Source organism: Sparus aurata, chromosome 4 (assembly GCF_900880675.1).
Source record: "Sparus aurata chromosome 4, fSpaAur1.1, whole genome shotgun sequence".
Lineage (NCBI taxonomy): Eukaryota > Metazoa > Chordata > Actinopteri > Spariformes > Sparidae > Sparus > Sparus aurata.
In genome coordinates this window covers 3,836,557-3,862,861 of record NC_044190.1, presented here as the reverse complement: position 1 = coordinate 3,862,861, position 26,305 = coordinate 3,836,557, and the positions used below count along the sequence as shown (strand labels likewise).

The 26,305-nt window shown below is 40.5% G+C and overlaps 1 protein-coding gene across 2 annotated transcripts; it reads right to left on the bottom strand.

Moving 5' to 3' along the window:
- Window positions 1-782: 782 nt before the first annotated feature.
- On the bottom strand, window positions 783-23,030 carry adgrg1 (adhesion G protein-coupled receptor G1). Of its 2 annotated transcripts, none has more exons than XM_030415412.1 (15): window positions 22,659-23,030; window positions 11,570-11,639; window positions 10,082-10,347; window positions 9,460-9,646; window positions 9,072-9,117; window positions 8,842-8,935; window positions 7,565-7,684; window positions 7,253-7,369; window positions 5,289-5,331; window positions 5,077-5,183; window positions 4,760-4,875; window positions 4,401-4,663; window positions 4,204-4,303; window positions 3,152-3,426; window positions 783-2,456 (listed from the first exon to the last, which is right to left on the bottom strand). In XM_030415412.1, exons 2-15 carry the CDS (start codon window positions 11,631-11,633, stop codon window positions 2,329-2,331), a joined length of 1,926 nt encoding a protein of 641 aa, XP_030271272.1. In that variant the 5' UTR covers window positions 11,634-11,639; window positions 22,659-23,030; the 3' UTR covers window positions 783-2,328. The 2 variants fall into 2 exon arrangements, with proteins under 2 accessions (XP_030271272.1, XP_030271274.1); XM_030415414.1 differs by having other exon boundaries at window positions 4,401-4,660.
- Window positions 23,031-26,305: the final 3,275 nt, after the last annotated feature.

Below are 26,305 nucleotides of genomic sequence, written 5' to 3'. Positions count from 1 at the left end.
TAGGGCGTTTAGCAGACGCTTTTATCCAAAGTGACTGACAATAAGTACATTTGTCACAAGAAAGAAGTCACAGCACCATTGATAAAGTAAAACAGAATAAATAGAAGCAATTGTCAAACCCTCATCTGAGGAGGAGATATCTTACAGTGCACCTCTGGGTCTGGTTTGAGTCCTCTTTATCACACTTTAGCCTGCCATGTCTGTTTTACTGGCCATGTAGATAAAGGTCATGTGTAGTGAGAGGGTAAAAATAAAAAAAGAAAGGCTGTTTTAAGCTTCCCTGATGAATCTGCTTCTTCCAAGACAGCTCCAAGTTTCATGATTCTGCAAAAATAAACTGTAGGCACACACAGTGGCAGACAAACAAGCGGTATGTTTGTCAAGAGCACAACAAATCTAAAACCTCCAGGGAGGAAACTCAGGCAAAGATAAGGAGGAGGGACAACTGAGCAGGAAAACAACAAGCCTCCAATGTGCTTGCTTTGCACACTCACATGTCGACACACGACGGTTAGATAATAAACTCTACAAACTATTCAAAAACACACAATGATTTAAGTGACATAAAATCTCACGTTAGAAAATAAAACAAAGTGCAAATATCACAGCATCTAAAAACTCACTTTTGTGGCAGATTAAAGAAATGGTAAAGTTTAGTTCCCTTTAGAGTAACTAATACATTTCTGAAGATGGAGGCCTGATAACTATTATATTGTATGTTTGTCTTTGTTTTTTGAATGTAGATCTGAACACAATCTAGAAAAAAAGGACTCATCCGCAAGTTTATTATAAAATATTCAGCCTTTTATTTTACAATGCACATGTACTGTATAAATCTGTTCTGATGAGTATTACAGCAGTAGAAACGACGACTCAGTGAGGATCTAAGTCATTTTGAAAAAAAAAAACAACCTCTAAAGTGCTAAATTACATGCATGCTATGCAGGATTTGTTGGTTTCAGTTTGTAAAAACACAATTTAAAGTTTTCCCGTTCTCTCTGGATCACTGGGAGCGTCAGAGAGCGAAAGAGAGCAGCGGCAGTCCAGCAAACCAAAGTGAGAGGGTTAGAGGGTTCACACATTATTTTAAGATTTGTTCACAGCAAAAATAAACACGGCAACACCTCCAAACAACCCACTGGATTTTATGAGGATTCAGCTGAACTGCACGTCCACTGTTTGCCTCTCTGCTCTGCATGTGTGAGTCTCAGCCACAGCTCCTGTCAATCAGACACAAAGACCTGTTGGGTTTATAGGTGATACTGAAGGGGAAAACTTTGGTCTATACATTGTTTGTAAGGAAAATCCTGCATAGTTTACCTTTGAAACTTAAACTCAGCTGAAAAAAATGCTAAGACAGTACAAACTTACAAATATATAAAGCTTATCTACGGTTCAAGGAGAGCTTCAATAATGTTGAGAATAATATAGTTCTTCTGTACAGACAATACAATGGAATCACAGTGCAGCAGACTGCAATCATCACAGTAGACTTCCCCATGTTTTGAAATAAAACATAACTTTATCTCTACTTTACAATTTAAAACTTAAAAAAAAATAAAATTAAATTAAATCCCTTCTGTAACTAGACCCAGTCTAGATATTCTGAATGAACAGGCTCCGGGCCTGTATCCTGAGTTCCTGAGTGAAGGTGTCATTTCTTCTCCACTGTCCCGGAGAAGAAAATCCAACCTGTCTGACTGCAAAGTGGAGTTAGGTGTTACTGACAACAACTTCATCTCCAGTCATATGCTTTGTACCCACGACTGCCTTCTGTAGTTCTAATTTAACAAAAATGCCGTATTGCAAAATGCATCTGACCAAAATCGAACTTGGGAACTCTGGAGACGATTAATGAACACAGTTCGCTCTCACAGGAATGATCAAACCCATTTAACATGATACGACTGTGCTGACAGGCTGTCTCGTGGTAGAAGTTCTGACTGAATTAGCACAACTTAAACTTAAATCAGCGAAGCAGGTATCGGGTCTGACCAGGACCAAAAAATAACTGACTGAAGGTACGTTTTTAAACCAGTGATATCTATGAATTTCACTTAGCGTGCTTGTGTTTACCAACCCAGCTGGTCTGTCACCAGGAGAGTGACGGTGAAGGATGTGGAGAGCTCAGTCACACCTTTTTTGGAGTCACTCTTCAGTAGTAATTTGTCACTGTTGCCAGCAGTTACCACAGCTGATGGCAGAACTGAGGACACTGTCTACACTGAATCTACAGTGTCACAGTCAGCGGGGGGACATTGATCATATACATTTAATCATTCACACTGATGAGATGACTGTTTTACTCTGTCACAAATGTAAGTCCCTCTAACTCTTCTCCTGGGCCTGTAGCATGTGTTGTCTGGTGGATCCGGTGCTGCTGCTGCCCAAAGCAGAGCCACCAGCCTGTTTCCTCATCCAGTCCAGCATGAAGTACCGCAACATCAAAAAGAAGCCTGGGGGAAGAGAGTAGAACCATGATTCAATCATTCATGTTTTCTCTGATTTTCCGGGTCACTGGGCCAAAAGTCTATGAAGTAAGTGGAGGGTGGACATTAATTCAAGGTAGGTCAAGACAGGTCTCAAATACATCATATCATGTTGGTACAGATGATCCTAGTGAACTACTAATGTGCAGCAATAACGGGGTTAATACGTTTAATTGTTGGACCTAAATCAAAACATGTGAGAGGAAACAGCTTTTATTCTGACAGGCACCAGCAACAGCAGGCCTTGATAACCATGGCCATTGTCTCATTCCCATACTGATACAATGGACCACCGGCTCCACACACACAGTCATCAATCTCTGAGGCAACAATGAAAATAGGCCTGTCCAAAGACTCACTAAATATAGTCAGACCTTCTGTGACTGTTGAATTAATGCAATAAAACTACACAAACATGTAGCTTGTCATGGTTCATGTGTGGTCTTTTCCCCCGTTGGATCAGTATATTTGTCTAGGTGACAGTAATGCAAAATGAACTCTTGTAACAACTTGCAAGTCTCTTGTTGTAATAAAACAAGCAATCTCCTCATGCATCCAAAGCTGAGTATAAACACAATCTAAACTCCATGTATAACATCTGGAATGAATAAGTTCTACTGTATGACTGTGTTGAACTGACACAGTGTATGCCAAGCACTGACCTTGAAAAGAGTTGAGGATGCAGGACAGGAAGAGAATGACATCAGAGAGAGGTCCATAGTCCAGGAAGGTCAGACCCCAGGTTGTCCCAAAGAGACAGCTGAGACCCCAGATGCTGAAAAAAGCCACACGGTTCTGCCTCCATTCATCCCTGGTGCGGATCTGTCTGTAGACAAGGAGGAGCATCACAATGCCCGAGCACACCAGGACGGCCAGGGTTGTCATGTTGGTGAAATAGTGGGCCAGCAAGGCCTTGGGGGTGCCATTCATCCAGCACCTGGAAACAACAAATACATTCTGAGAATGGAAAGCAAATCAACCTGAGGAAGACAAATAAGAAGCCAAGTTTACTAAAACTGACATTACACCACTTGTGTACTGTGTGTGTGAATTGTGTGGCTTTTCAATTGGCACTCTGTGGCCGTATGTGTCACTTGTGTTTCTATGACCAGTGTAACAGTGCTGAGCTAAGTGCATGTGGACCTTCTCCAGAGAGCGGCCAAGTGTGCCGGACCCAAGAAGGTTGTGGCCATTACTTTTGTAGTTGGAACTGAACCTCTGGGGTTTGTTGTTTTCAGTTACTGCCAATGAAACCCAACTTTCCAATTATGCTTCTTTGTAAAGAAACTAAGGGAGATAAGTTTTAGGCAATTACATGTGTTTATTAATGAACTAGTGGAGCTTTGTTAGCGCTGATCTTCAACAGCAAACACAGGAAGGAGAAGTATATTCAGTCTCTCCTTTGACCACATGGGTCAAACCACTGCGTTTAAATGTCAATCGAGACACGCGCATCACTAGTTAAAGACACAGTGGGCAGCCCTGTCGTATGCCATCCACATAACAACATTGCTACCAACAACAAACCCTTGCCACATTGGGCTGACCTTGGCCAGGTCGAAGTAAGTCAAGTCAAGCCAAACCAGCAAATGTGTATGTCAAAGCCAGCCCCACATGTGATTAACTGAGCTTGCTTTTATTTGTACACTCTCCAGGCATCAGCTCATATGTTTATCCCAAGCAAATATCTTCATATACAAACAAAGTCACTTACATCAGATAAGGGTTGGATGGTTCCTCACATGGCAGCACCTCCCTCACTCCATAAATGTCACCGACTGCAACCAGGATGATTATAGGAACAGCAGGAAGAACTGGAAAAAAGTTATAAAGGTCACGCTTCAATATCACCTTTACCTAAATGTACAGTAAAGGAGGGTTCTTTTAGGAAATGTTACTTGACTAACTCACCGAAGCCGACCAGGTTCCACACATAGGCCTTTGGGGAGGGACTGAAAACCACGTAGACCAACCAGAAGGTGTGGAAAACTTCGATGCCCATCCAGGCAAAGGAGCTGAGCAGAGCGTAGTGCAGGACCGCTCCCACCCAGGAACACACACTCTCCCCTCCCACATTGGCCAGAACCCCAGTAAAGAAGAAGAGCCCATTGAGGAAGATAAGAGAGACAGCTAAGCCCAGGTGGATCGGTATGGACTGCTCCTTAGACCGTCTGCTGGAGGGAGAGTGGAATACAAATCAGAGGGTTACTTAATAATTACAAATATATATTTTTTGATTAACCATAGAAGCCATCAAATAATAGTATTACCTCTTCCTACAGAGACAAATGATGAGAGTGACACAGCTGAAGACAGACAAAGCACAGCCCAGAGATGTAATGGCGGTCAGTGCCAGAAGGTGGCAGACTGGCCGAGGCTCCAGTTGCTGTCGGGGACACAGAGCATTGAGCAGAGCAACACACACCAACAATGTGAGTTGTAACTTTTTTTATGCATATGTCTGCTAGTGTCTATATGTGTTAACTCATGTATAAATAGATTTTTGTTGATTGATTTTATGGTCTTTAACATTAACAATGTTGAGTAGAAAAAGAGAAAAGAGCAGTGGATCTGCTGCATGTCTCACCACTAGAATAGAGAAATAAGTCAGGTGGTTACAGTGGCACTCTGTCTGGGTTACACCTGTCTGATGTGTCTCACATCCATCCACCAACCAATTGACCTGTGACGGATCTGCAAAAAGAAATACTTATTTAATATCACAAGGAGTTACAACAAACACACAGGGAGATACAGATATATTGTAAAGTACAAACACATGTTTTTAAGGGTTCTAACCTTTCCTGGTGTCCCATGAAACACATTTCCTTGAATGCGTTTTCTGAAAAAACGAAGGAGGGAGAGATGTGAGTGGTAATCATTTCAGGTACATCAACTGAATCAGTAGCAACTGACATTTACATTTATAATCTCCATCCTGCATGCCACAGAGAGTTCAAGTCTCTGTAATACTATCAGAGATCAGGTATAACTGATCTGAACGGAGGGTTTGTTGGCTTGTGTGTGTTAAAGAGAGGAACAATAGACTGTCCTGAGCGAACAAACAGCACTGTCTGTTTTCATCAGATTTGAGGTAAGAAGAGAAACCTTCAAGTGGTTTCTATGTGTCCTCTGTGCAGAAGTAGACAGTCTGAACCAGACGTCATGGAACTGGCAGGGAGCTTGCTGTTTGTGTAACAGCAGCCGCAGCCAACCACATTCGAGACGTGTGTGTGTTCACTGACACGTACATCTCACACGCTACAGTCACAACAAAACATTTGCGTCAGCCGTCTTTCTCTTTTTAATGAACTCAAACATTTCTGGAAAAAAATATAGCTCTAATTTTCATACTGTTATATTTATAATAACGCAATATATGCCAGTGACATCATTAAACAGTGAGCAAGAATAACACATATATTCCCATAATTGGAGAACCAAATAATTAAATTGACTGTTTGTAGCAACAAACACTGTCAGACAGTCAGACATTTCTCTAGTTTTCCACAGATTCCACAGTGTTTTTAAAACTCATTAAATAATAACATTTGAATGTAAAGATGTAGAAAATATAAGTGAACACTGATCACACTGATAGAATCAAAAGGTCAAACCATATTGGAGAAGTTTGGGTGTTCACTGACGTTCATTGTTACGACAGAACATTTGCTTCAGTTGTGTTTCAGTTTGAGGGAATAATCTGGGTTCTGCACCAGTACACAACAAACACCAAACTCTACTTTTCTTAGAGCAATATATTCCTGTGGACACCGTTCACAGTGAGCAAGACCTGGACCAAGAAATCCAGTTTATTGCCGTAACAGCACAAAAAGTAAGGACATTTGTGTTTGGTAGATTATTTATTTGTTGTAACAATCCTTCTGGGCAATAAATCTTATACCATTAGAAACCCTGTTTATTATTTTTTAAATGGTGCCATATTTGTAAGGAACATGCATTTGTTGGAAGAGCCGCAGAGATGAGTATGTGGGTTGTGCCCATGAAAACTTGTGTGGGGTTTCTCAGAGATTACCTCCAGAATTTGGGAGCTGAGAGGATGGACTGGCCTGCAGCAGTCCTGACCTCAACACCACTGAACACTTTCAGTTTGGGCGTGCTGCTCATGCCAGAGTGACCAACACAACCACAGGCTGACTTGTGACTAATGCCGGTTGGAGAATGGGATGACATCCCACAGCAGTGTGTCACCAGGCTGGTGGCCGGCATGAGGAGGAGGATGTACCAGGCTGTTGTGGCTGTGTACGGTTCTTCCACACACTACTGAGGCTCCTGTTTGTTAAATTAATACATTGTAAAATTGCCAATATGTCTTGTTTCTTCAGAATTCAATCATCCAATCAACCAATCAACACCAAACAAGACTCAATAGCAGAATAATCTGTTTGGCAGAGAAGATTCATCCTCAGCTCTGCAACTCATCCCACTAATGCATGTTCCTTACAACCATTTAAAATGGAAACAAACAGTTTTCCAAGGAATAAGATTTATTGCCAAGAAGCATTTTTACATCAAAGAAATAATCTGCCAAACACAAATGTCCTTACTTTTTGTGCTTTGTTTAGTAAACCAAATAATGCAACTGACTATATGCAGCATCAAATACTTGTTACATTCTATTTTGGATTGAAGACTTTTATCTAGTGTTTAGCAGATTTAATGTCCATATTTGTAAAACATGGTTGTAAGAGCACTGATCACACTGATAGAGACATTAGATCACAAGACGAACACAAACTTACAGGTAGGACATCATGGTTAAAAACAATCTTAATTGGCTGAGACAGATCAGCGATGACCTCGTTCTCCACAGTAATTTCCACGACGTCATCAAGAATCCTGCCCTCCTCGTGACCCTCCTGGAAGACACACACACACACACACACACACACACACACACACACACACACACACACACACATCTTTACCTGTCCCCTCATATAATAACGCATTTTATACACAGAAGAACAAGAGTCAATCTTTTAGCATTCCCACATCAGTACAAATAGTTTATTGTGTATCAAGCTGAAGTGTGGAGGGGGGCAGAGCCTCACCTGGAACAGGGAGTCATTTTTGAAGAAAGTGCAGACTACTTTGCTGGTCTTACTCGGTCTTTTTAGAACAGGGGGGATCTGGACTGTGATAGTGGACTCTGCAGAAACACCCTGAGTGATCTGAAAACAGAGAAAAGCAGCACAGCATTGTCTGGTTAGAGATGGAACAACAGGGCCTGGTTTATTCACATTTAGTATAAATATGAGACAGATGAACAGGGGAACCACCAGCCATAACCCAGCTCACCATATAGTATAGTGAGCATGCATCACACCCCCATGATGTCCACAGCTGTAATTAGAAGACGTGCATGCGGATTGCTGGGTTCTCACACAAATGGTCCTATTTTAAGATTGTTAAGATTGGAATAAAGTCAGCTTTCACAATCCGTCCTCTACTTGTCAGTAAAGTGCTGCTGTCACTCACTTTCATGTGGCTAACCTCACACCTATTTTCTTTACTAAATCACTACCACCCTTAACATGAGTGAAAATGCTAAGACAGTTGCTCATTCATTGAGTTAAAAACCTGCTATAAAGTGCCCTGATTATAAATGGACGCACACAGTCACAGGAGTGAAGCAGCCAGCTGAGCTGAGCTGCAGAGTAGTCTGTAAGTCAGTGCAGTGTCTTCTGTCCACTGCTGTGAGGAAAACAGACCGTCAGTGTATTTGTGAATCAACAGATTACATTGTATGTGAACTGAGTGAGTGACTTTCTACCCATCGCTGCCATTGAACTAAACATGTGAACTCCTTATATGAAACTAGTTGCAAGAATAGGATACAGTTATGAAGTGATTAAGTAAAAATACTCTGTCTTATGAATGATTTTGATCTTGTTTCATGCGTGCTGAAGAAGCTTCCCCTTTGTTCCAAAGTTGGAAACAGGCACGAACTCCTTTATTTCTGCTTCTGTTTGTGTGAAAGAGGAAATGTGCCTTATATTTTGAGTATGCAGTGAAAAAATGTAACTAAGACAGAACCAGTGTGGTTGTAATTATAATGGAGATTGTTTTCTCGGCTCTAGATTCAAAGCTCAAGGATGTACCTTGAACCTCAGCTTTTGAGAGAAGTCTGTAGTTTGCTGAGGAAAATCTTAATTTGAGCATCTTCAGTTCTATGACAAACTTCATCACTTCATCCTGAACGTTCAGAAATCTCCACAACGGCTACTTAATGGACCTGGTGATGAGATTTTCTTTCGTATCTTACATGAATATTGCGTTATCCCTTTAATGTCAACAAGTTGTAGCTCTTCCTTTGTGTGTGTCTTACATTTGATGTGACATTGAAGCCTTGGAAATCCTCCTTCATCTCCATCTCGAAGCTGCGAGCACAGGGATGCTCAACAATCCAGACATCCTCGGACCTGAACACAGAGACACACACACCAAACATTAACACAATATTAAGTTGTAAAATCTAAAAGCAAGGTGACATTTGTTACTGCCACCCTGATATATTATAAAGCTGTCACATTTGAATAAAAAGAGAGAGGAAATTACATTTTGACTTTGGTGATTCCCTTGTTCACTTGATCACATAACATTTCTGAAAAAGAAAAACAAATGTCAGAACAACCATTATAAATACAAACTCTAAACTCCGACACCTTAATAACAATCTGATTCTTAAGTCTGTTTGGATCATATTTGGATTGTTGATTGGTTCTAAGTTAGTTTTGAGGCTTTTATTTTGAAGGTTATCCTTATCTTTATGTTGTGTGTTTGACTGCGAAAAAAGGAAATGTTAACAATCAATGTGGAAAATCTGACTGGACTGACTGAAGCAGAATATAATACACAACATCTTTAATCTAGGTTAATCAACAACGTTTCTCTTGCTGAACATATTCCATTCACAGATGTGCAGACAACATCCATTCTCTCTTACTGCAGTCGATTTGTCTTCCATTGAAACTGTAGCCTGTCCGTGTAGCAGGGCTGAGCGGATCACTTTTGACCGTTCCATTGAAGATGCCATAGGTTGATGTCTTTTTGTTTGCACCATTAGACAGGTCTGTGCAGCAGGAGTCCTGTAGGCTGGCAGGCCAGCACAGAGTGAGGTTCTTTCCATTCACCTGTACAACGAAATAAGAAAACATTAAGCTCTTTAATTTGGACTGCCTTGAAGCTCCTGTGTTATAAAGTCTGAGTCTTACATATTTCACACACACACACACACACACACACACACACACACACACACACACACACACACACATTAGTAGTGTGTTTTAACAGCTCACTATTTCACTTTCAGAACTAATATTGTAGATACCAAAAAAAGGATCCTAGTTTTGTTTTCACACCTACACCTACTTTGTAGACTGATGATTACTTGTCATCTGAGGCAAACCCTGTAATTGTCTTTTCAGTACTTTCATGTTATTGCACCAGACTGAAGAATGACAGGTGAAGTTGTAGTAGTGTTTAGATGTGTGATGACCTGCTGCCTGGACCCACACTGCTCATTAAACCCTCATCTCGCCTCCTTCCTCCTGTTTCTGATTTACCTGCAGCTTCAACTGGTCCAGCAGCGGCTCCCAGTACAGACAGAAGTTACTATCTTTTGAAGGATCAAGTCCAAACTGCTTGAGGGGAATCACTTCAGACCGTTTGCATTTGGCTGTGATCTCTCCATCAATGGACAGAGAGCTCTCATTGGCTGAGACTGAAATCCCTTTACAGCCTGTGGACAGGTTGACATTGAGGCTCAGGGAGCCTTTGCCGTGGTGCCAGGTGCCACAGAAGTTCATGTCCGGGTCATTTTCACTTGAACCTGAAAGAGACACAAGTAGAAACATTTAAATTGCTTTTCTTGCTTGTCTTTGTAAGACTGTCAATGTAATACTGTCACATCATTGCAGTTTCACACATAAACTCACTGAGAAACAGATGAGCTCACACAACAAAACACAGTCACCATAAAAAATGTTTTTCATACAATTTTGACCGTGTTATTTTAAAAATGAATAGATAAGAAATATTTGATTTTCGCAAAAAAATACTAATGAGCTCAAAGTAAGATGTTGGACCTGTGAAATAACTGTAGAAACTTTATTTACATGAGGTTCTTACATGAAAATGTGAAAAATCTAATTTGTTGTTCAAATTTCAATATAAATGATGCACAAATTCTAACAATCGGGTCATAACAGTCAGATTTAACACTCAAGAAAGTAAAAAGAAAAGTTCAGTTTGGATTCATCTATTCAAAAATAACTGATGACAATATAGGAACACAACAGTTCCAAGTCTCATTGTCATGGTGGTACATAAACTGAATGAGCTCTAAACTGCAATACACTATAAAATGTAACCTGTCCAATCACAGCCACCTCGACGTGTATTGTATGTAAAAATGCAAAGCTAATTAGCAGAGAGAGTTTTCAAATAACATACAGTGAACATTAAAGAACCAAATATGAATACATCGGTTTGTGTGATTTAAGAGCTTTGTGTGGATTTGCTTACACCAGTTCACCACTGTGCTTCACGCACATTTCAATTACAAGTGCAGAATTAATCTTGCAACCTAAACGATGTATGAGCGTGTGCAACACTGATGTTTCAGTGTGAGGAACTGAACATCACAACCTCACAGTCGTACTGATCCTCACTGAAGCCAAAACATCCTGCCTCTGCTCCAGACTTACTGAGCATAACATAACATATTATGAGGACGAATTAATTCAACTTATTTGCACCATAAGTTTACAGACAGAGAAGTAATAGCAGTTTAACGTCACTGTGTTTTCTTCACAAACATGCTAAATGTACGAAGTATAGGCTCAAACATCTGATCAGATCATCTTCCCCACAGAGGAAACATGTGGTGAAGTTTCTATCACGTGTTGTTTTTTGATTATCTCTTGAATATCCCAACACATGACATACCACATACAGATGCAGGCACGATGGAGTTGCAGAGTTCGGCAACATAGTGCTGAGAATGAATATGAGGCTAAAAGAGGCTTTTTTCCCCAGTGTGGAAATCTCACCTGAGGAGAGGAGGCTGATCAAGATGAACACAGTCCTCAGATTTACAGTCAGTCGGAGCTCCATTGGTAACTATAAAGAAACAAAGACAGAAATTATAGTTGTAAGAGGAACAATTCTTAAGTTAACTTCTGGATAGGCAGGGAGAACTGTCTGTCGCAAATTAAAGAACCACTGAAACCACCATCTGATAAAATGGAAGACTGAATGAAAATGCATTGTGTGCATTTGCTCTTAGTGCTCGTAGCTCACTTGCTGCCTTAATAGGCAAATTTCAGTGAAACACAAACATTTAAAACAAAAAAGTCCATACCTAGATGTAGCACAGACTTGACATAGCATGTTTTTTTAATGATACTATTCTTATCCAGCCGCCTGTTTGGTTATCATTATTCTCTTATCAATGAATACAAATGAGTTCAGGCTCAAAATACACACAGGGACCATTCTGTGTGCTCTTATCAATGGGCACAGTCTTCCCCTTTAACTGGCACACACACACACACACACACACACACACACACACAAAATTAGTCTTTCCATTACCATATAGCAAGCTGATTTCAGCCTCAGTAAGTCAAATACTTTTGATATTAGTATACACTGCAGACATTCAAGTATTTAGTATTAGAAGTGAATAAAATAGGAACTTGGTGAGTAATGAGCAGTGATGGTTGAAGGAACAGCCTTTCCTGAGAAGGACTGGTTTGCCATTAATGTCGTAAAAGTGTTAAGAAGTCATACAATAAGTAGACGTTGTGAGAGTCAAAAGTTGCAACCCGTTTGAGTGGTTTGCAGATGTTGAGGCCGTCTCTCCAACGTCACTGCTCACTGAAAAAAGCCACCTTTGCATCATGTGGTTGTCAGATGGTTGTCTGTCTTACATGTGTCACATACGCACACAGATTTCTGTCATTTTCGATTTCTACCAAAGATTCCGACTCATCCCAGTTTTCATCACACAGACTTTTGAGCTTAACTTGATAAAACACCTTCCATACACTGGTGCATTCACCCATGGTTACATCTTGCAATTTAACATACAACAAATAAACACTGCATCTATGACCGTGCAGCATTACTGCAAAGCATAGGTGACAATGAGAACTTGTCCACACCATGCAGACACTGATTTTGAAGGGGGAAACAGAGCAGTCGCGGTTGCCCTCAACATCACAAGGCAAACAGGAACCTGTTGAACCACAGACAAAGCAGAAAGGCAGCAACAAAAACGAAAAAGACAGACAAAAAGAAAGAGAGAGGAATATTAAGCTGCACAGCCTCGGGGGTCAGGTGGCTATTTATAAGTACTTTCACCGAAACACACACCTGATACTCGAGAAGGACCTAAGCCTCGGAAAATCCCACAGCAACACACAACTGATAAACGTACAAACACAGGGAAGGATGTTTGAGCAATACAGCAACAAGCTACACCTGATTCTGGTACAACGAGACAGATGATTCTTGCACTTATTAATGAGATTTTCAGTGTATGTTTAGAATGTGTTTCTCTGTGTTCATGGATCATTGTCAGTGTCTCAGGAAGTACAGCGGGTTGTCCACTAATCCTCGGGTTGGTGGGCGGAGTCTACATGTCCAACTGTCTGTGTGAGTGTGTGTGCTTTGGATAAGAGGCGCTGCATCCTGGGCAGGATCTTGGCACAGACATTTCATTTTTTAAACATTATGTTTATTTTTTTATTTATGCTTTATTTTCCAGTCCATTATTATAAAAAAAATGGTGTGATTTGCACATTTTAAAGATCCAATGTTTACACTCGCAGTGTTTCCCACAGAATCAGACTGGAACTGTGGCAGTGGCCGTCCAGCTGGGGGGGCAGAGAGCCAGCGCACTCGAGACTTCCACCGACCTTCCGGTTTAACGCTGCGCTAACTTGGATGGGGATAAAATGTAATCAGGCAGCTCTTCTAGACTCTCTAAATTTTATTGGACCGAATTGCCCAAGTTCTGACAGTAAAACGAGTAATTTCACAGGAGTTGTGGATAGCGATGTCTTGATCAGGTTTATATATAGGTATAGGTTTATACTTTCATATGGCTCTTTCTTATTCTGCATATGCTATTCCAACATTGTCCTCCACCTTCCTTGTGTTAGCAGGTGAGTGTGTGACGCTGCACTGTGACAGCAGACACTCGTGTACAGCAGCTGGAGTGTGTGTGAGACGCAGCCCACGCTTGGTACCTCCATATCATCCACTGTTTTTTACATATTCTTTACGTTGTCACATAAAATGACGTGGACGCGTTGCTCGTCTATTTCACAGCATTCAGCATCTCCTCGAATGTCTGTTTTACATGCTCTGCTGTATGAAACCCACCAAACTAGTGCGCATACCGGCACACTGTAACTCAAAAGTGGAATGAATGTAATGTAATACGAGATGATAGGGCACACTGGGGATTCAAAAACTCCAGATGACAAAGAAAACCCTGATTCTCTACCACGGAGATGAGCTGGTTATCCAGAGTGATTAATTTAATTCAATTACCTTCTCTGTAATATTTTACCGTACCAAATGAGCAGTATTAAATACAGCTCTTTTGTTACCTCCTTACGAAACAGTCGGACTGCAGATGTTACATGTCGCTGTTGGACTGCTTTTGCTTTCTAATTTAACACATTTTCCCACTGCAGACATTTTATCCACAGGTTTGCCAGAGTAACGAGTTCTGCCACAAATTGTGCTCTGACGTAAAAAAAAAAAAAAATCGGCCTTGGGTCCACGTTCAAATTGCTGATCCCGATCAGTGGTAAAATGCCCACATCAGCCCCGATCCTTTTGTTTCAGATTGGAGCAGGAAATCCGTAGTTGTGAGGCATTTATTACTGTTTCACAGACGCGTCTTTCACAATGCTAGCTTTTGGGAAAAAGTCCCCAGTGCATCACATGACGAGCCTGGCGCTCTTTGTGGGGGCTTGATCTCGACGATGTTACTTTGCAAAGTAAGTTAAGTCTAGTCAACTGTGTTAAATAGTCCTCCTCTTCTTCGTTGGTTCTACCAGCAAACTAAAAACCACACCGCCATCCACTGTATTGGAGTATATAACATCATGCTATTTACTAACGGGTGCTGTCTTCAGTGTGTGACCCGCAGTGTGGTAGTCTGCCACAAATACATGAATGTGTGGGAAACACTGACTAGACTTCAATAAGTCTGATAGTTTTAGTTCTGAGTTTGCTGTTTGGATTGATTCTGTTTTATGACTAATTTGATTCATAAAGACAATTATTTTTGCTGCAGGATGTGCGTCTGACCCGTGTGTCAATGGTTTAACAAACTCATGTCGCCCTCCTAGTTTGACAGTCATGCTCACCAATCAGACATGGCCCAAAGGCAACTGCATACACGCCTACCAACAACAACACATGAAACCCAAGTAAAACTGTGGTTTGTGGTGTGAAAAAAATGGCGTCCTTTGATCCAGCAGCAATGAACATTAGAATAAAGATCAGTTAATATTTTGATGATATATCAATTAGGAAATGCTCTATCACATGTTTTAAATCCATCACACAGTGAATATTGAACTCAAGCTTGAAAAATCGCAAATCAAATTTCAGTATCGGTCAGAAAAATCGCAATTAGATTTCTTCTGAAAATCATTACACCCTAGTTAAGACCGAACTACTTTCACATGAATGATGAATGAATAGTTTTATTTTGGTTACAATATACAATACTCAAATTATGTGCAATCAACTAACAAAATATTACCATACAATCCGTACAATCCATAAAATAACCCAGAATATCAATAATACAAAGAAGGAAAAAGAAAACACAACAAAAATTGACTCTAAATTGTTCTTCTTATTCATTTCACATTTCAGTCGTTTTACATTGTAATCCTTAATTATTTTACCTTTCAATGTTTTTTTGAAACTCAACAGTTGTCTACGCAATTTAAATTCATCACTAAGTACATTCAATAATTTATCTTCCAAAAATGAAACGAATCTATAACACATCTTACTTTTGTTCCTCGTCTACAACGGATACATTCTGTACAACACTGAAGGGTAAGGCATATAAAGGGTGTCATTTGTAGTCATTGCATGATGTTTAATCTCTATCTTAGCGCTTGCTTGCTGGTGCTGTAAAGTGTGAAACATACTGTACTTGCAAACTTGGGTTTCACACATTAAATTTTCTGTTTCACATTGACTAATTCCTTTGTGCGTGAGAGTTGTTCTACATCTCCTGCTGAAATATTGCATATCTATAGTTTTATTTATTTATAGTTTCCATTAATACATATTCATGACTTAAATGGGGCAAAATCAACCAGAATAAAAGAGTGTTGAGCTGTCTTTAAGTAAGCTGGACCAACTGAGCTACAAAATATGACTGTATAAGGGGAAGAACTGAAGTAGTCTTATCTATCTGTTAATGTGCTGTTAAAACTAAAATGTAATTCTATTAATATATAACAAAATAGAGTTTCTATTACATAAAAACAACAACACACTACACTAAATATATACGTAAAGACAGTGTACAAAGGTCTTGTGAAACTGCAACCTCTGTATATTTCAGACAACATGACTTTGTGAGTTTCTTTGTGGTTTTGACACTTCCCTTTCTTATAATTCAACAGTGGCTTTATACGTTTTGAGGAAGGGGTGCTTAGGCGTGACTTCATAGTGGTTTAGCGATAGGAAACTAATGCACTACACACACTACACACACACACACATTTTTGTGCAGAGAGGGGTGTGGAGCAGTGTAGTGGTTTTAACCTGTGACTTTTAAACCTGGTTCTTCAACATGTGCGTGGAGCTGCACAGCAATCCTCTTTGTTTCTGAAAAGATGACAGTGTGGATATGCAGGCTTGTCACACACTGCCTGTGCATTTTAAATATAAATTATTCAAAGCTAAAGGGCTTTAAAGGCTGTGAACATAACAGTCCAATATCACGTCACAGCTGCTAAGTAGATCAATACACATCTGTAGATACACAAAGCAACAGATTACACATTCAGAATGCACCATGATGGTCATGACCATACAAATGTGGTATCGGTCTACTATGCTGGGACATGCAGAAACTTGCTGTGGTTGCACCATCCCCCACATAGTCCAGGACCAACCTACCACGTCTAGTAGAGGGGGTTAGGGATTTATTCTACTGTTACAGTAGATTTAAGAGTATGTTATATATAAATATATACATATATATCTGGCAATATATTAATATATACAAAGTCAGCCTACTATCACATTAAGAGGATATCCAGAATAAGAGGACTTATGTGTCAGAAAGATTTGGTAAAACTTGTCCATGCATTGAGTCCTAACAAGAAGCACAAAAAGTAGATCACATCACTCCAGTTGTTAGATCTTTACACTGGCTTCCTGTCTGCCACGGAACAGATTTCAAAGTCCTGCTGTTGGTTTATAAGGCACTGAATGGTTTCGGGCCAAAATACATTTCTGATCTGCTGCTATGTTATGAACCATCCAGACAGGTACAGGTTTGATTTCAGTCCCTAGAGTCAAAACTAAAGGTGGAGAAGCAGTGTTCAGTTATTATGTGCCACATATCAGGAACAAACTCCCAGAAAACAGCAGGTCTGCTCCAACTCTCACCTCTTTTAAGTCGAGGCTGAAGACCTTTCTGTTTGCCACAGCCTTTCATTTAAGCATTTATAAGGTTTTAAACGGCACTACGACTTTCATTTTTCAGTATTGTCTCTCTTAAACCTATTCTATTTTAGCTTATGTTTTATATTCCTAACTTGTTTCAATGTTTCGTTTCTTGATGTCTTCCTACTTCTTTTTTAATGTATTTTAAATGCAATTTTTAATGTCTTTTAATGTAATTTAATGCCCCTGTCAAACACTTTGAGTTGACTTGTGTCTGAATTGTGCTACACAAATAAACTTGCCTCGGTTGGCCTCGATTTTTATTCATGTATTTATTTATCATTTTTGGCTAAAGCTGGGCAATTATTTCTTCATACATGATATACATCTCAACATTTTGAAATCTCCTCGAAAGCACTAGGCAAATGTCAAAAGTCTGGGCCTCAATATCAAATATTAAAATGTTTTTGACCGAGTACCATGTTTATCAGTACCTTATTGTAATGCAGCCTACACACACAAGGACTACATGTATGCCGTAACATGACATATAGATATTAAAAAAACTAAATAAGAACTCATATAACCATAACATTATAACATTGAAAGCTCATCCAGTTCATTAAATATCAGAACAATCAATACACCTCATCAAATTGATGGTAAAGAGATATTTACCTCATATTAAGTGACATATGAAAGTCTCATCCTGACAGTTGAAAAATGTGTGTGGTCTCAGTTTAAGTATGCTGGCTTCGTAAAATGCCAATGCCTCACGATAATGTTAGCTTGTCCCTAAATAAGGCGGAAGCAGCACTAATAATTTAGAATATTTAAGGATAGATAAGTTGCCTTCAAAGTCATTGGAATGAATGATGTGGTTGCTCTTATTTGTTTGAACTTGTTTTTTTGAAACGTAACAGTGTTGTGTTTTAATTCTGGAGTTTTGACAGATTGTCCATCTCCCTCATGCTGATTTGTTACAAATTGAAAATACCATATACACCATAACACTTCACAATCTATATTGAAATAAAAGCCACTAAAAAAATAATAACATAGTTATACATTTAATTTTGTCTCAGATTTCTTAATCTTAAAATCCTTCTACATGAATAAATGGGATGTTTTCACAAAGCAATCAGGTTTTGTTATAGCTACAAACAATTTAAAAAAACTACAAACTGGCTAAATTTAGACCAATTTAGTCCGTTCTGTTTTGGGTTGAAATGATGACACAAAACTCTACATTCTAGTCATCCAGCATCACACTGGTGGTGTTACTCATCAGGTTTATTGATGAGGAAGTCTTCTAGTTGCACTGAGGAAAACAGTAAACTACTGTCATTCCACCCACACACAGCGCTACAAGTGTTGACACGCAATGGAAAACTCAGTTTGCAAGAAATGTTTGCGGGAGTGAAAGTGTCCCATCCAACAACACAACGCCTTTCTGTGAATGTGTGCAAAAGTCTCTGCAATGTCACACTTTTACGCTCTTCCTCTTTTACATGTTTCATTTCAGAATTGGCATGAAATGTAAACTTTCTACAATCTCTTACGCCCCCCACCCACAGTCCCTGCACAGCGCCCAGGAATGTCCTCTTTCCTTTCACTTCCCAGCTATTGTGTGTGTGTGTGTGTGTGTCAGAGTGAGAGGCATTGACAAAAGACTGGCATAAATAGATATGTGTGTGTGTGTGTGTGTGTGTGTGTGTGTGCGTGTGTGTGTCAGAGTGAGAGGCATTGACAAAAGACTGGCATAAATAGATATGTGTGTGTGTGTGTGTGTGCGAGATACACACTGGAACGCTGCTCACATACCATAAACTAAACATTTGTAATTTTTCAGTACCGAGCCCACAGTCATCCTGAAACTTGTTGCTTCAATGCACTCGTCACTCCTACACACATGTAGGATGATACGCATTTATTTATGAAGGCATGCGAGCATATCCTCCTACAACCCACATAAGTGTGAACAAGAAAACCCCCGTAACCCCCTAACCTCCCGGTGTGTCACTTCGTTTCTTCCAGTAAAATTTACCACATGCCTTCCCATCTCCCATCATATAGGGGTGTGACTCATACTGTCAGACTGAGGAGAGCGCACAGATATTAATCATCTTCACAAGTCTTGTTTAGCCTCTCACACGATGGCATGGCAGCCAAAACACTGTGTGACACAGACAGATGATAAGCGTGACGGACAGAGAGAGTCGGGAATGAATCAACTCCACTTCAGACAATTTAAATGTCTGAGTCATTCAAGATTTATGGAGGTGTGGGAATTTAACTCCAACTACTGGATAATCTTACATAAAATCTCGTACAAACATTCACAGTCGTCAGAGGATGAGGACAACTGACTTATAGTTTATACCCTGACTTCTTCATCAATGCCAGTTCAAGCTTACCATTTTAGTTTTTTGGGGAGAGATGTCTCAACAACCATTGGATGGACTGATATCGGGTTGACATTTGGTTTCCATGGTGCCCAAAAAATAAATGCTAATGACTTTTGTGACCATCTGACCTAAGATCACCTGGAATTTTATTCTGTGGGATAATTTGTTTGGTAGCACAAACCTGAAAAACTACATATTGTGCTCAGTACGAGTTTTAGTATGCTAATAAACATTAGCATTTAAACATGCCCGAGTAAGATGGTTAACATCAAATATAATATGCCTTCGAATTTATTATTAATATTGCTACATTTAGTTTTCAACTGTTACGTCTTTAGCTTTGTTGCTGAAACACATTTTCTTACACATACACAATTGCAAAATACATTTGTCAGTATTGGAGAAGAAAGCATGGTTTTAATGAAGAGCAGGAGACTTTGAGACAACCCCTGCCCACGGCATCTTTTGGCCATTCAATAAGTCCCAGATGCATATTTAAAAAATGCACTACTGAATAATTTCCTGGGTATAGTACTATATACATGTTTATGTATACATGTATCCTATATATGTTGATAGCCTAAATAGCTGTACATACTGTATGTTCTATATTTGTGGCACAGAGTTCCAAACTTTAATTTCATTATCACAAATAAATCACCTTAAACTTTGAATCATCATTGTGCGCATCACATCTTCTGTAGGAATTCTGACACTGATGGCTGCAGCTGGCTTTACTGCCTGGTATTTTACAACGAAAGGTGAATTCTATCAGCGTCAGCTGCATCTCAGATCTCAACTTCAAATCTTGTGCTTTATGGGACCTGTTTTCAGTACGGTAAAGTTCGCTGAAAATACCACTTCCTGCCCTTCTTTAAGATATGAGCATCTGACTGCCAAATTTTTTGTGACTTCTAATTAAGTTTTCTCTTGGAATGAGTCATTGCCAAGCACATTCTAGAGTATGCTGACAACAAAGTCTGACACCAAGTTTTCCATCCCACATTGCACCCACATTAACACTGCAGGCTGAATTCACTGTTTGGATTTTGCGCTGCAAGAGTTTCAGTTTGCATTTACCCCAATACCTCTACAAGCAGCGTGAGGGAGCAAAGAATGTGCAAGAGTGATTTCAAGGGACAAAAGCTGCTCTTTGTTGTCAGGCCTTAGAGCTGAAGTGACAGCAAGCTTGAATACGGGTCAGAGATCACTGGCCAGTTTGGAGGCTGTCTGTTTAAGCTAGTGGTTTTAAGACATGCGTATGCACACACACACACACACACACACACACACACACACACACACACACACACACACACACACACACAAACAGCTCTTACTTTCTGCACAGCACACGGCCAGAATGACAGGCAAGGTACAATGGCTGGAGACCACTTTGAAAAATCATACTTTATAAATGTAAAATGTTTGGCTTATTTTCCATCTCTTAAAGAGAATCAAAAGAAGAAAAACGTAAAAGTATTATGTAGAGTAAAAACAACATAGTAATGTTGAGGAAAAGGTCAGGAAGAGTCCCTTTACCTCCTGAAGAAACACACTGACCACATTAATCTTGTTGTACTAGATGCTGCTGTGGGGAGATTGTGCTCCGCTACAATGTCACGCACTGCTGCCAACATGGCTGCTGATAAGATTTGGGTTTGTTTTTGTTAGTCACATTTCAAGAAGCAACTGGCACACCATGGCTGCTGTTTGACATGTTGATTTACAGCATCTTGTGTAAGCAGTTAAGGACTTGTGTGTGAAAACGAAACGTTAAAGCACGTACCGAACAGCTACTGAGAAAGCAGCTGAAACTGAAATTCATTACATCTTATTGAAAGTATTCATGACAACTTGGACTTTTTCCTTCGCACCAGATGCAGCAAACATGAAAATAAAACCCCACACAGCTGTGTCAAAGCAGGAGTAAGCATCAAAGTCTGCTGCACGGACACATTTCACGTCCAAGTGGAAGACTAGATGTAATATGGTCGATGTGGAATGCTCCTTAGGCTACACTTGTTTTAAGACCTTGCATTCTTTCTGATAGCACCACGGCTGCACGGTGTGTGCATGTCTGCGTATGCGTTCCTTTATCTGATGTCCTCTGTGAGGAAATTGGAGGAGCAGGTGGAATGCTGCAGATATTTCCTTCGGGACAATGAATAAATCAATAAAACAAGACACACACACACACACACACACACACACACACAGACATGCACAGACAAAGGCCAGCATATTAATGGGCCTATATAACCCCAAGTGTGGCCTTAGGTGTGGGTCACGGGGGTGCAGACTGCCATCAGGGGCTTTCTTTTCCTCATTATGAAAAATTAAGTCAGGACAAAAGAGAAGGCGTTCCTGCACTGAGTCACACATCGGCTGCAAAATTTGCATTCCAAGGGGTGAAGTGTTTAGAAAAAAAGCCCTTCTCGTTTTTAGTCATTTGTTCACTTTCACTTTAAAACATCAAGCGCCTCTCTGATCGGCATGTGTCACAGATGTTTAATTGTGGGGCAATACCCAGGTTACCTACTCTCACTAGAGGGTTTTTTTTTTTTTGGCAGAGTGAAGTCTTGTGATTGCACTTTGGCACAGCCAGGAAACCACAAACTAGAGCTGTGAGAGGTGAGACCAATTCACAGGGCCTGGCACAACTCAGTCACTGTAAATAACAATTATACTAAACCCAAAATACACAGGGGGACAATTTAATTATCGAAATAAATGAGCAGTTAATGTAAAAATAAGATGGGTCATGTAATACAAAAAAACAATATAGTCACCGTCAGTTTCCACCTGGTTAAACAGTGTGTACTTCAGTTAATAACAACCATGTTCACCTTCATATCGCGTTATTCACCAGGATACGTAATAAATACAATTATTAACATCTATATCGATTTATACAGAACATAAATTAGATTGAACTTGTAACTGAACAATGATACCATTTTAATATTTCTACATGTTCAAACGGCTTTAATTGCCGTGCTGAATAAATGAGACAAGCTGAATTAAAATCTAAATGACAGCATTATAACTCTTTGGCTTCTCTTACCTCGGGTTGCCTTCTTGAGGGGAGTCGATGTTCTGGTCTCTTCTTCAAGCTTTGTGATGCTCACAGCCTTCAGGCCGAACTTTGACCCGCTGGCTCACACGAACTGGACCCGCTGACAAATGGAAAAGTAGCCGAACGTGGTTTGGACGCACGACTCCTTCTGGTCACACCGACGCAGGTTGAACGGAGGCAGAAGGAAAACTTAATTCGTGTTCACTTGTTTTTCTTCAAAGTTATTTCTCACCTCTGTCTTCCAAACACTTGAGACAGTTCAACACCTTTAAAAACATACAAACTGAAAGTGGGACGAGCGAGTGTCCGTGCTGAGAGGAGGACTGCAGCCGACACTGCCCGGGGAAAGTGTTCGCTCAGCGGGCACAGCTGCAGAGGAGGAGCTGCTGTTTCCGGCCGTCACTTTCACAATACAACACTCAAACTAACGCAGCACTCAAACAATCCCACAATCATTTCACTCACAGTGTGTTATTTTAAATATATGTCACGATATGCTCGGCTTGTTCAACGAAAGCTTGTTTCCCTTTCATGTCTTACATTCCTCTGTGTCATGTCTCCATATTTCCCTGGAAATGTTAATGAAAATCACCTGTGTTATTACGTTTTCTATTTAATTGTATTTTTCCTTTGAATATCCCGGAATACAAGAGACAAATAAATCATCTGTTCATTGCAAAAATGCAGAGGTCAGTTCCTTATAAAGCCAAAGTGTATAATAAGGATCTCATTCCAAAATACAAACCCAGCTACTGAGCCAATTCAAGCGGGCTAGATTACAGTCACAATAATGCAGTATGTTTTTTCCAACCTTATTTTGAAAAGCATGTTATTTCCTGGTGTGACTCTATGATCTGTGTGCAGCTTGACGCTGCAGAGCCGCAAGGTGCAGCAGCCTGGAGAACAGAGAGGCTGAGCCCACCTGCAGCCCCCCAGCCCAACACCAGACACACCTCAGCGTGTCACCGCACTCACTGGTGGTTTTAATGATGAAATAACCGTTTAACAATATAACACACACACACACACACACACACACACACACACACACACACACACACACACACACAAAAGAACAAAAACAAACAAACAAAAACAAACATTACTTTGATGACATTTGTTCCATTCAGGTCTTCAATCAAGTCAATTCAAGATATGCACATATATGCATTAAGACACTTTGAGAGACCCGTCAGCCCACGCTGGGTCTGCCCACGAGGAACATGTCAACTAGGTTATCTGCAAAACCTCTGCACGATTATTTTATTGTATTGTATTCTCATTGTTCTGTGACACTGACATCAGCTTGCAGGGTGGTGTTAGTACTGCACTCCTTCGATGCCACAGGCAGCTGGCACTCTCAGATGTTACCACAGACCGCAGCTTCATCTTCAGTTGGCTTTGAACTGTGAGACTTGGAAGAAGAAGAAAAAAACCTGTATTGTTGGCAGCACCAGAGAAACAAGCACTGCCTGGGGAAGTCAACTGAGAGAAGTATGAGATCCATAAAGCAGGCAGACGTAAAGAGAAGCATTAATGGTAAAAGATTTAACTTTAAAGTGCTGATGAGATATTTGGACTAAGCATTCGTACAATGAAACTCGTGAAACTCATCATGACCTCCCTCTAAGATTATCACTTCCCTTGTGAAAAATAAAGTGACAAAAGCAGGTCACTTTAAGAAGATCGCTGGCGCCACTCAAACCGTTCACCCTGTGCACAACACTTCCTGTTACCATGGCGTCAGAACTTGTTGAGCCCTTGACTACAAATATTAAATGACAAGCCTGTTTTGTGGTTTTCTATTGAACAGCTTGTTGTCAGAGCTAAGATGAAGAATAGTGAGCTGAGCTGCAAAGTTACAAGGTAAACATTACAGTTGACTTTATGGCACAGATTCTATGGCAGTGTTGCAAGATGTGGCCCGACACGGTTTCCCAGGTATTCTGGTATTGTCCTCTTGAAGTTAACCAAACACAGAGGACAGAAGGCCCAGACGTGTCCTCCCATGTCTCTGTATGTTATTTAAATGATCAGTATCCCTGTTAGGGACATCTCTACTTAATCTTAAACATGTGGTGTTACCTTGCCAATGCAGTTTGTCTTGTGAATAGAATTGTAATCAACATGACTTTGAGCTGTATTTGCACTCTGCTTTAATGAGGTTAATGGGAGAGAAAGGAGGAAATGGCTAGATTCAGCACCTGGCTCCTCTCTTCTGCTCAACCGTCTACGTTACTGGTTGAGTGTGTGTGTGTCTGTGTGTGTGTGTGTGTGTGTGTGTGTGTGTGTCTGTGTGTGTGTGTGTGTGTCTGTGTGTGTGTGTGTCTGTGTGTGTGTGTGTGTGTCTGTGTGTGTGTGTGTGTGCATGTGTGTGTGTGTGTGTGTGTCTGTGTGTGTGTGTGTGTGTCTGTGTGTGTGTGTGTGCATGTGTGTGTGTGTGTGTGTGTGTGTGTCTGTGTGTGTGTGTGTGCGTGCGTGTGCTTGCATGTGTGTGTTTGTTTGGAGCAGGAATTGTCAGTTGAATTGTGTGGGCTCTGGTAATAAAGGGCCCTCTGTCTCGGTGATGGCAGGTGTGCTTGGAATAATAAACACACACACACTCAACACAGACACACACACACACACTCAACACAGACACACACACCTACACACATACACATGTGTGACCCACAGCTTGAGATACAGAGAGCCAGCAGACAATCTCAAGCCTTCATACGCTGGTTATCTTATCACCCATCTCCATGAAAAACCGGAGCAGACATGGTAAGCGACTGAGGTCCTTTCCCTAATAGATTAACCATTAGGCGTGCTTGTTGCAGGGTAAAGTGCAGCACAGCAGAAAATGAAGAACCGTGTCCTGTAGAGTGTTAACCGTCATCTTCCGTCAAAATCGCCAAATATGGTTGAAAGACAGTCTGAACTTGCAGACAAATGCTTCTGTGGCATATCACATAGCACAGTGGTCAAGTTGCGGGAGTGTGTGCCTCGCAGGAAATAAAAACAGTCGTGACTCAGATGCTTGGCAGTTGATCTGACATTGTGCAATTCCGTTTTCCCACGAGCAACCACTAAAGGATAATATCCAAAAGCAAACTTTCTTAAGTCATGTGTGTTTTGGGATATATTTCACAAGCCTTTAATACAAGGTTCTGTCAGAGACGGTCTGTTTCTCTGTGTAACTGTGCAAATAAGCTGCAGTGTGAGGGGAAGCACACACCTTCTGTGAGCGTGACGCTGAGCAAGGTGTTAACAATGCTGCATTGTACGGGGAAAACACCGCCGTATTACTGCACTTGAAGGGACCAACGCTTACAAAAACATACTGGGCTACGTTCAAAGACCTTGATGAGTATTTTACTTTGACCTTTAGCCATACTCTCACCTTGACCTACAAAGTAATATATTCTAAAACCCTTAAACCCAACTCAAAATCCTCCACATATTTCAATTCCAGTCCGACCACGTTATGAAACACATATGCTGGTGTTCTCGTGTTGGAGGGAACTCACAGAAGCCCTTTCTTGTTAAATCCACCAACAATAGTCTGGGAGGCTTTGGGGTCTCAGGGCTTCACCCTGTATAGTTTAAATGACTTTACAGAATGGTTGTAAAGCCGAAGGCCAGCGTTCACT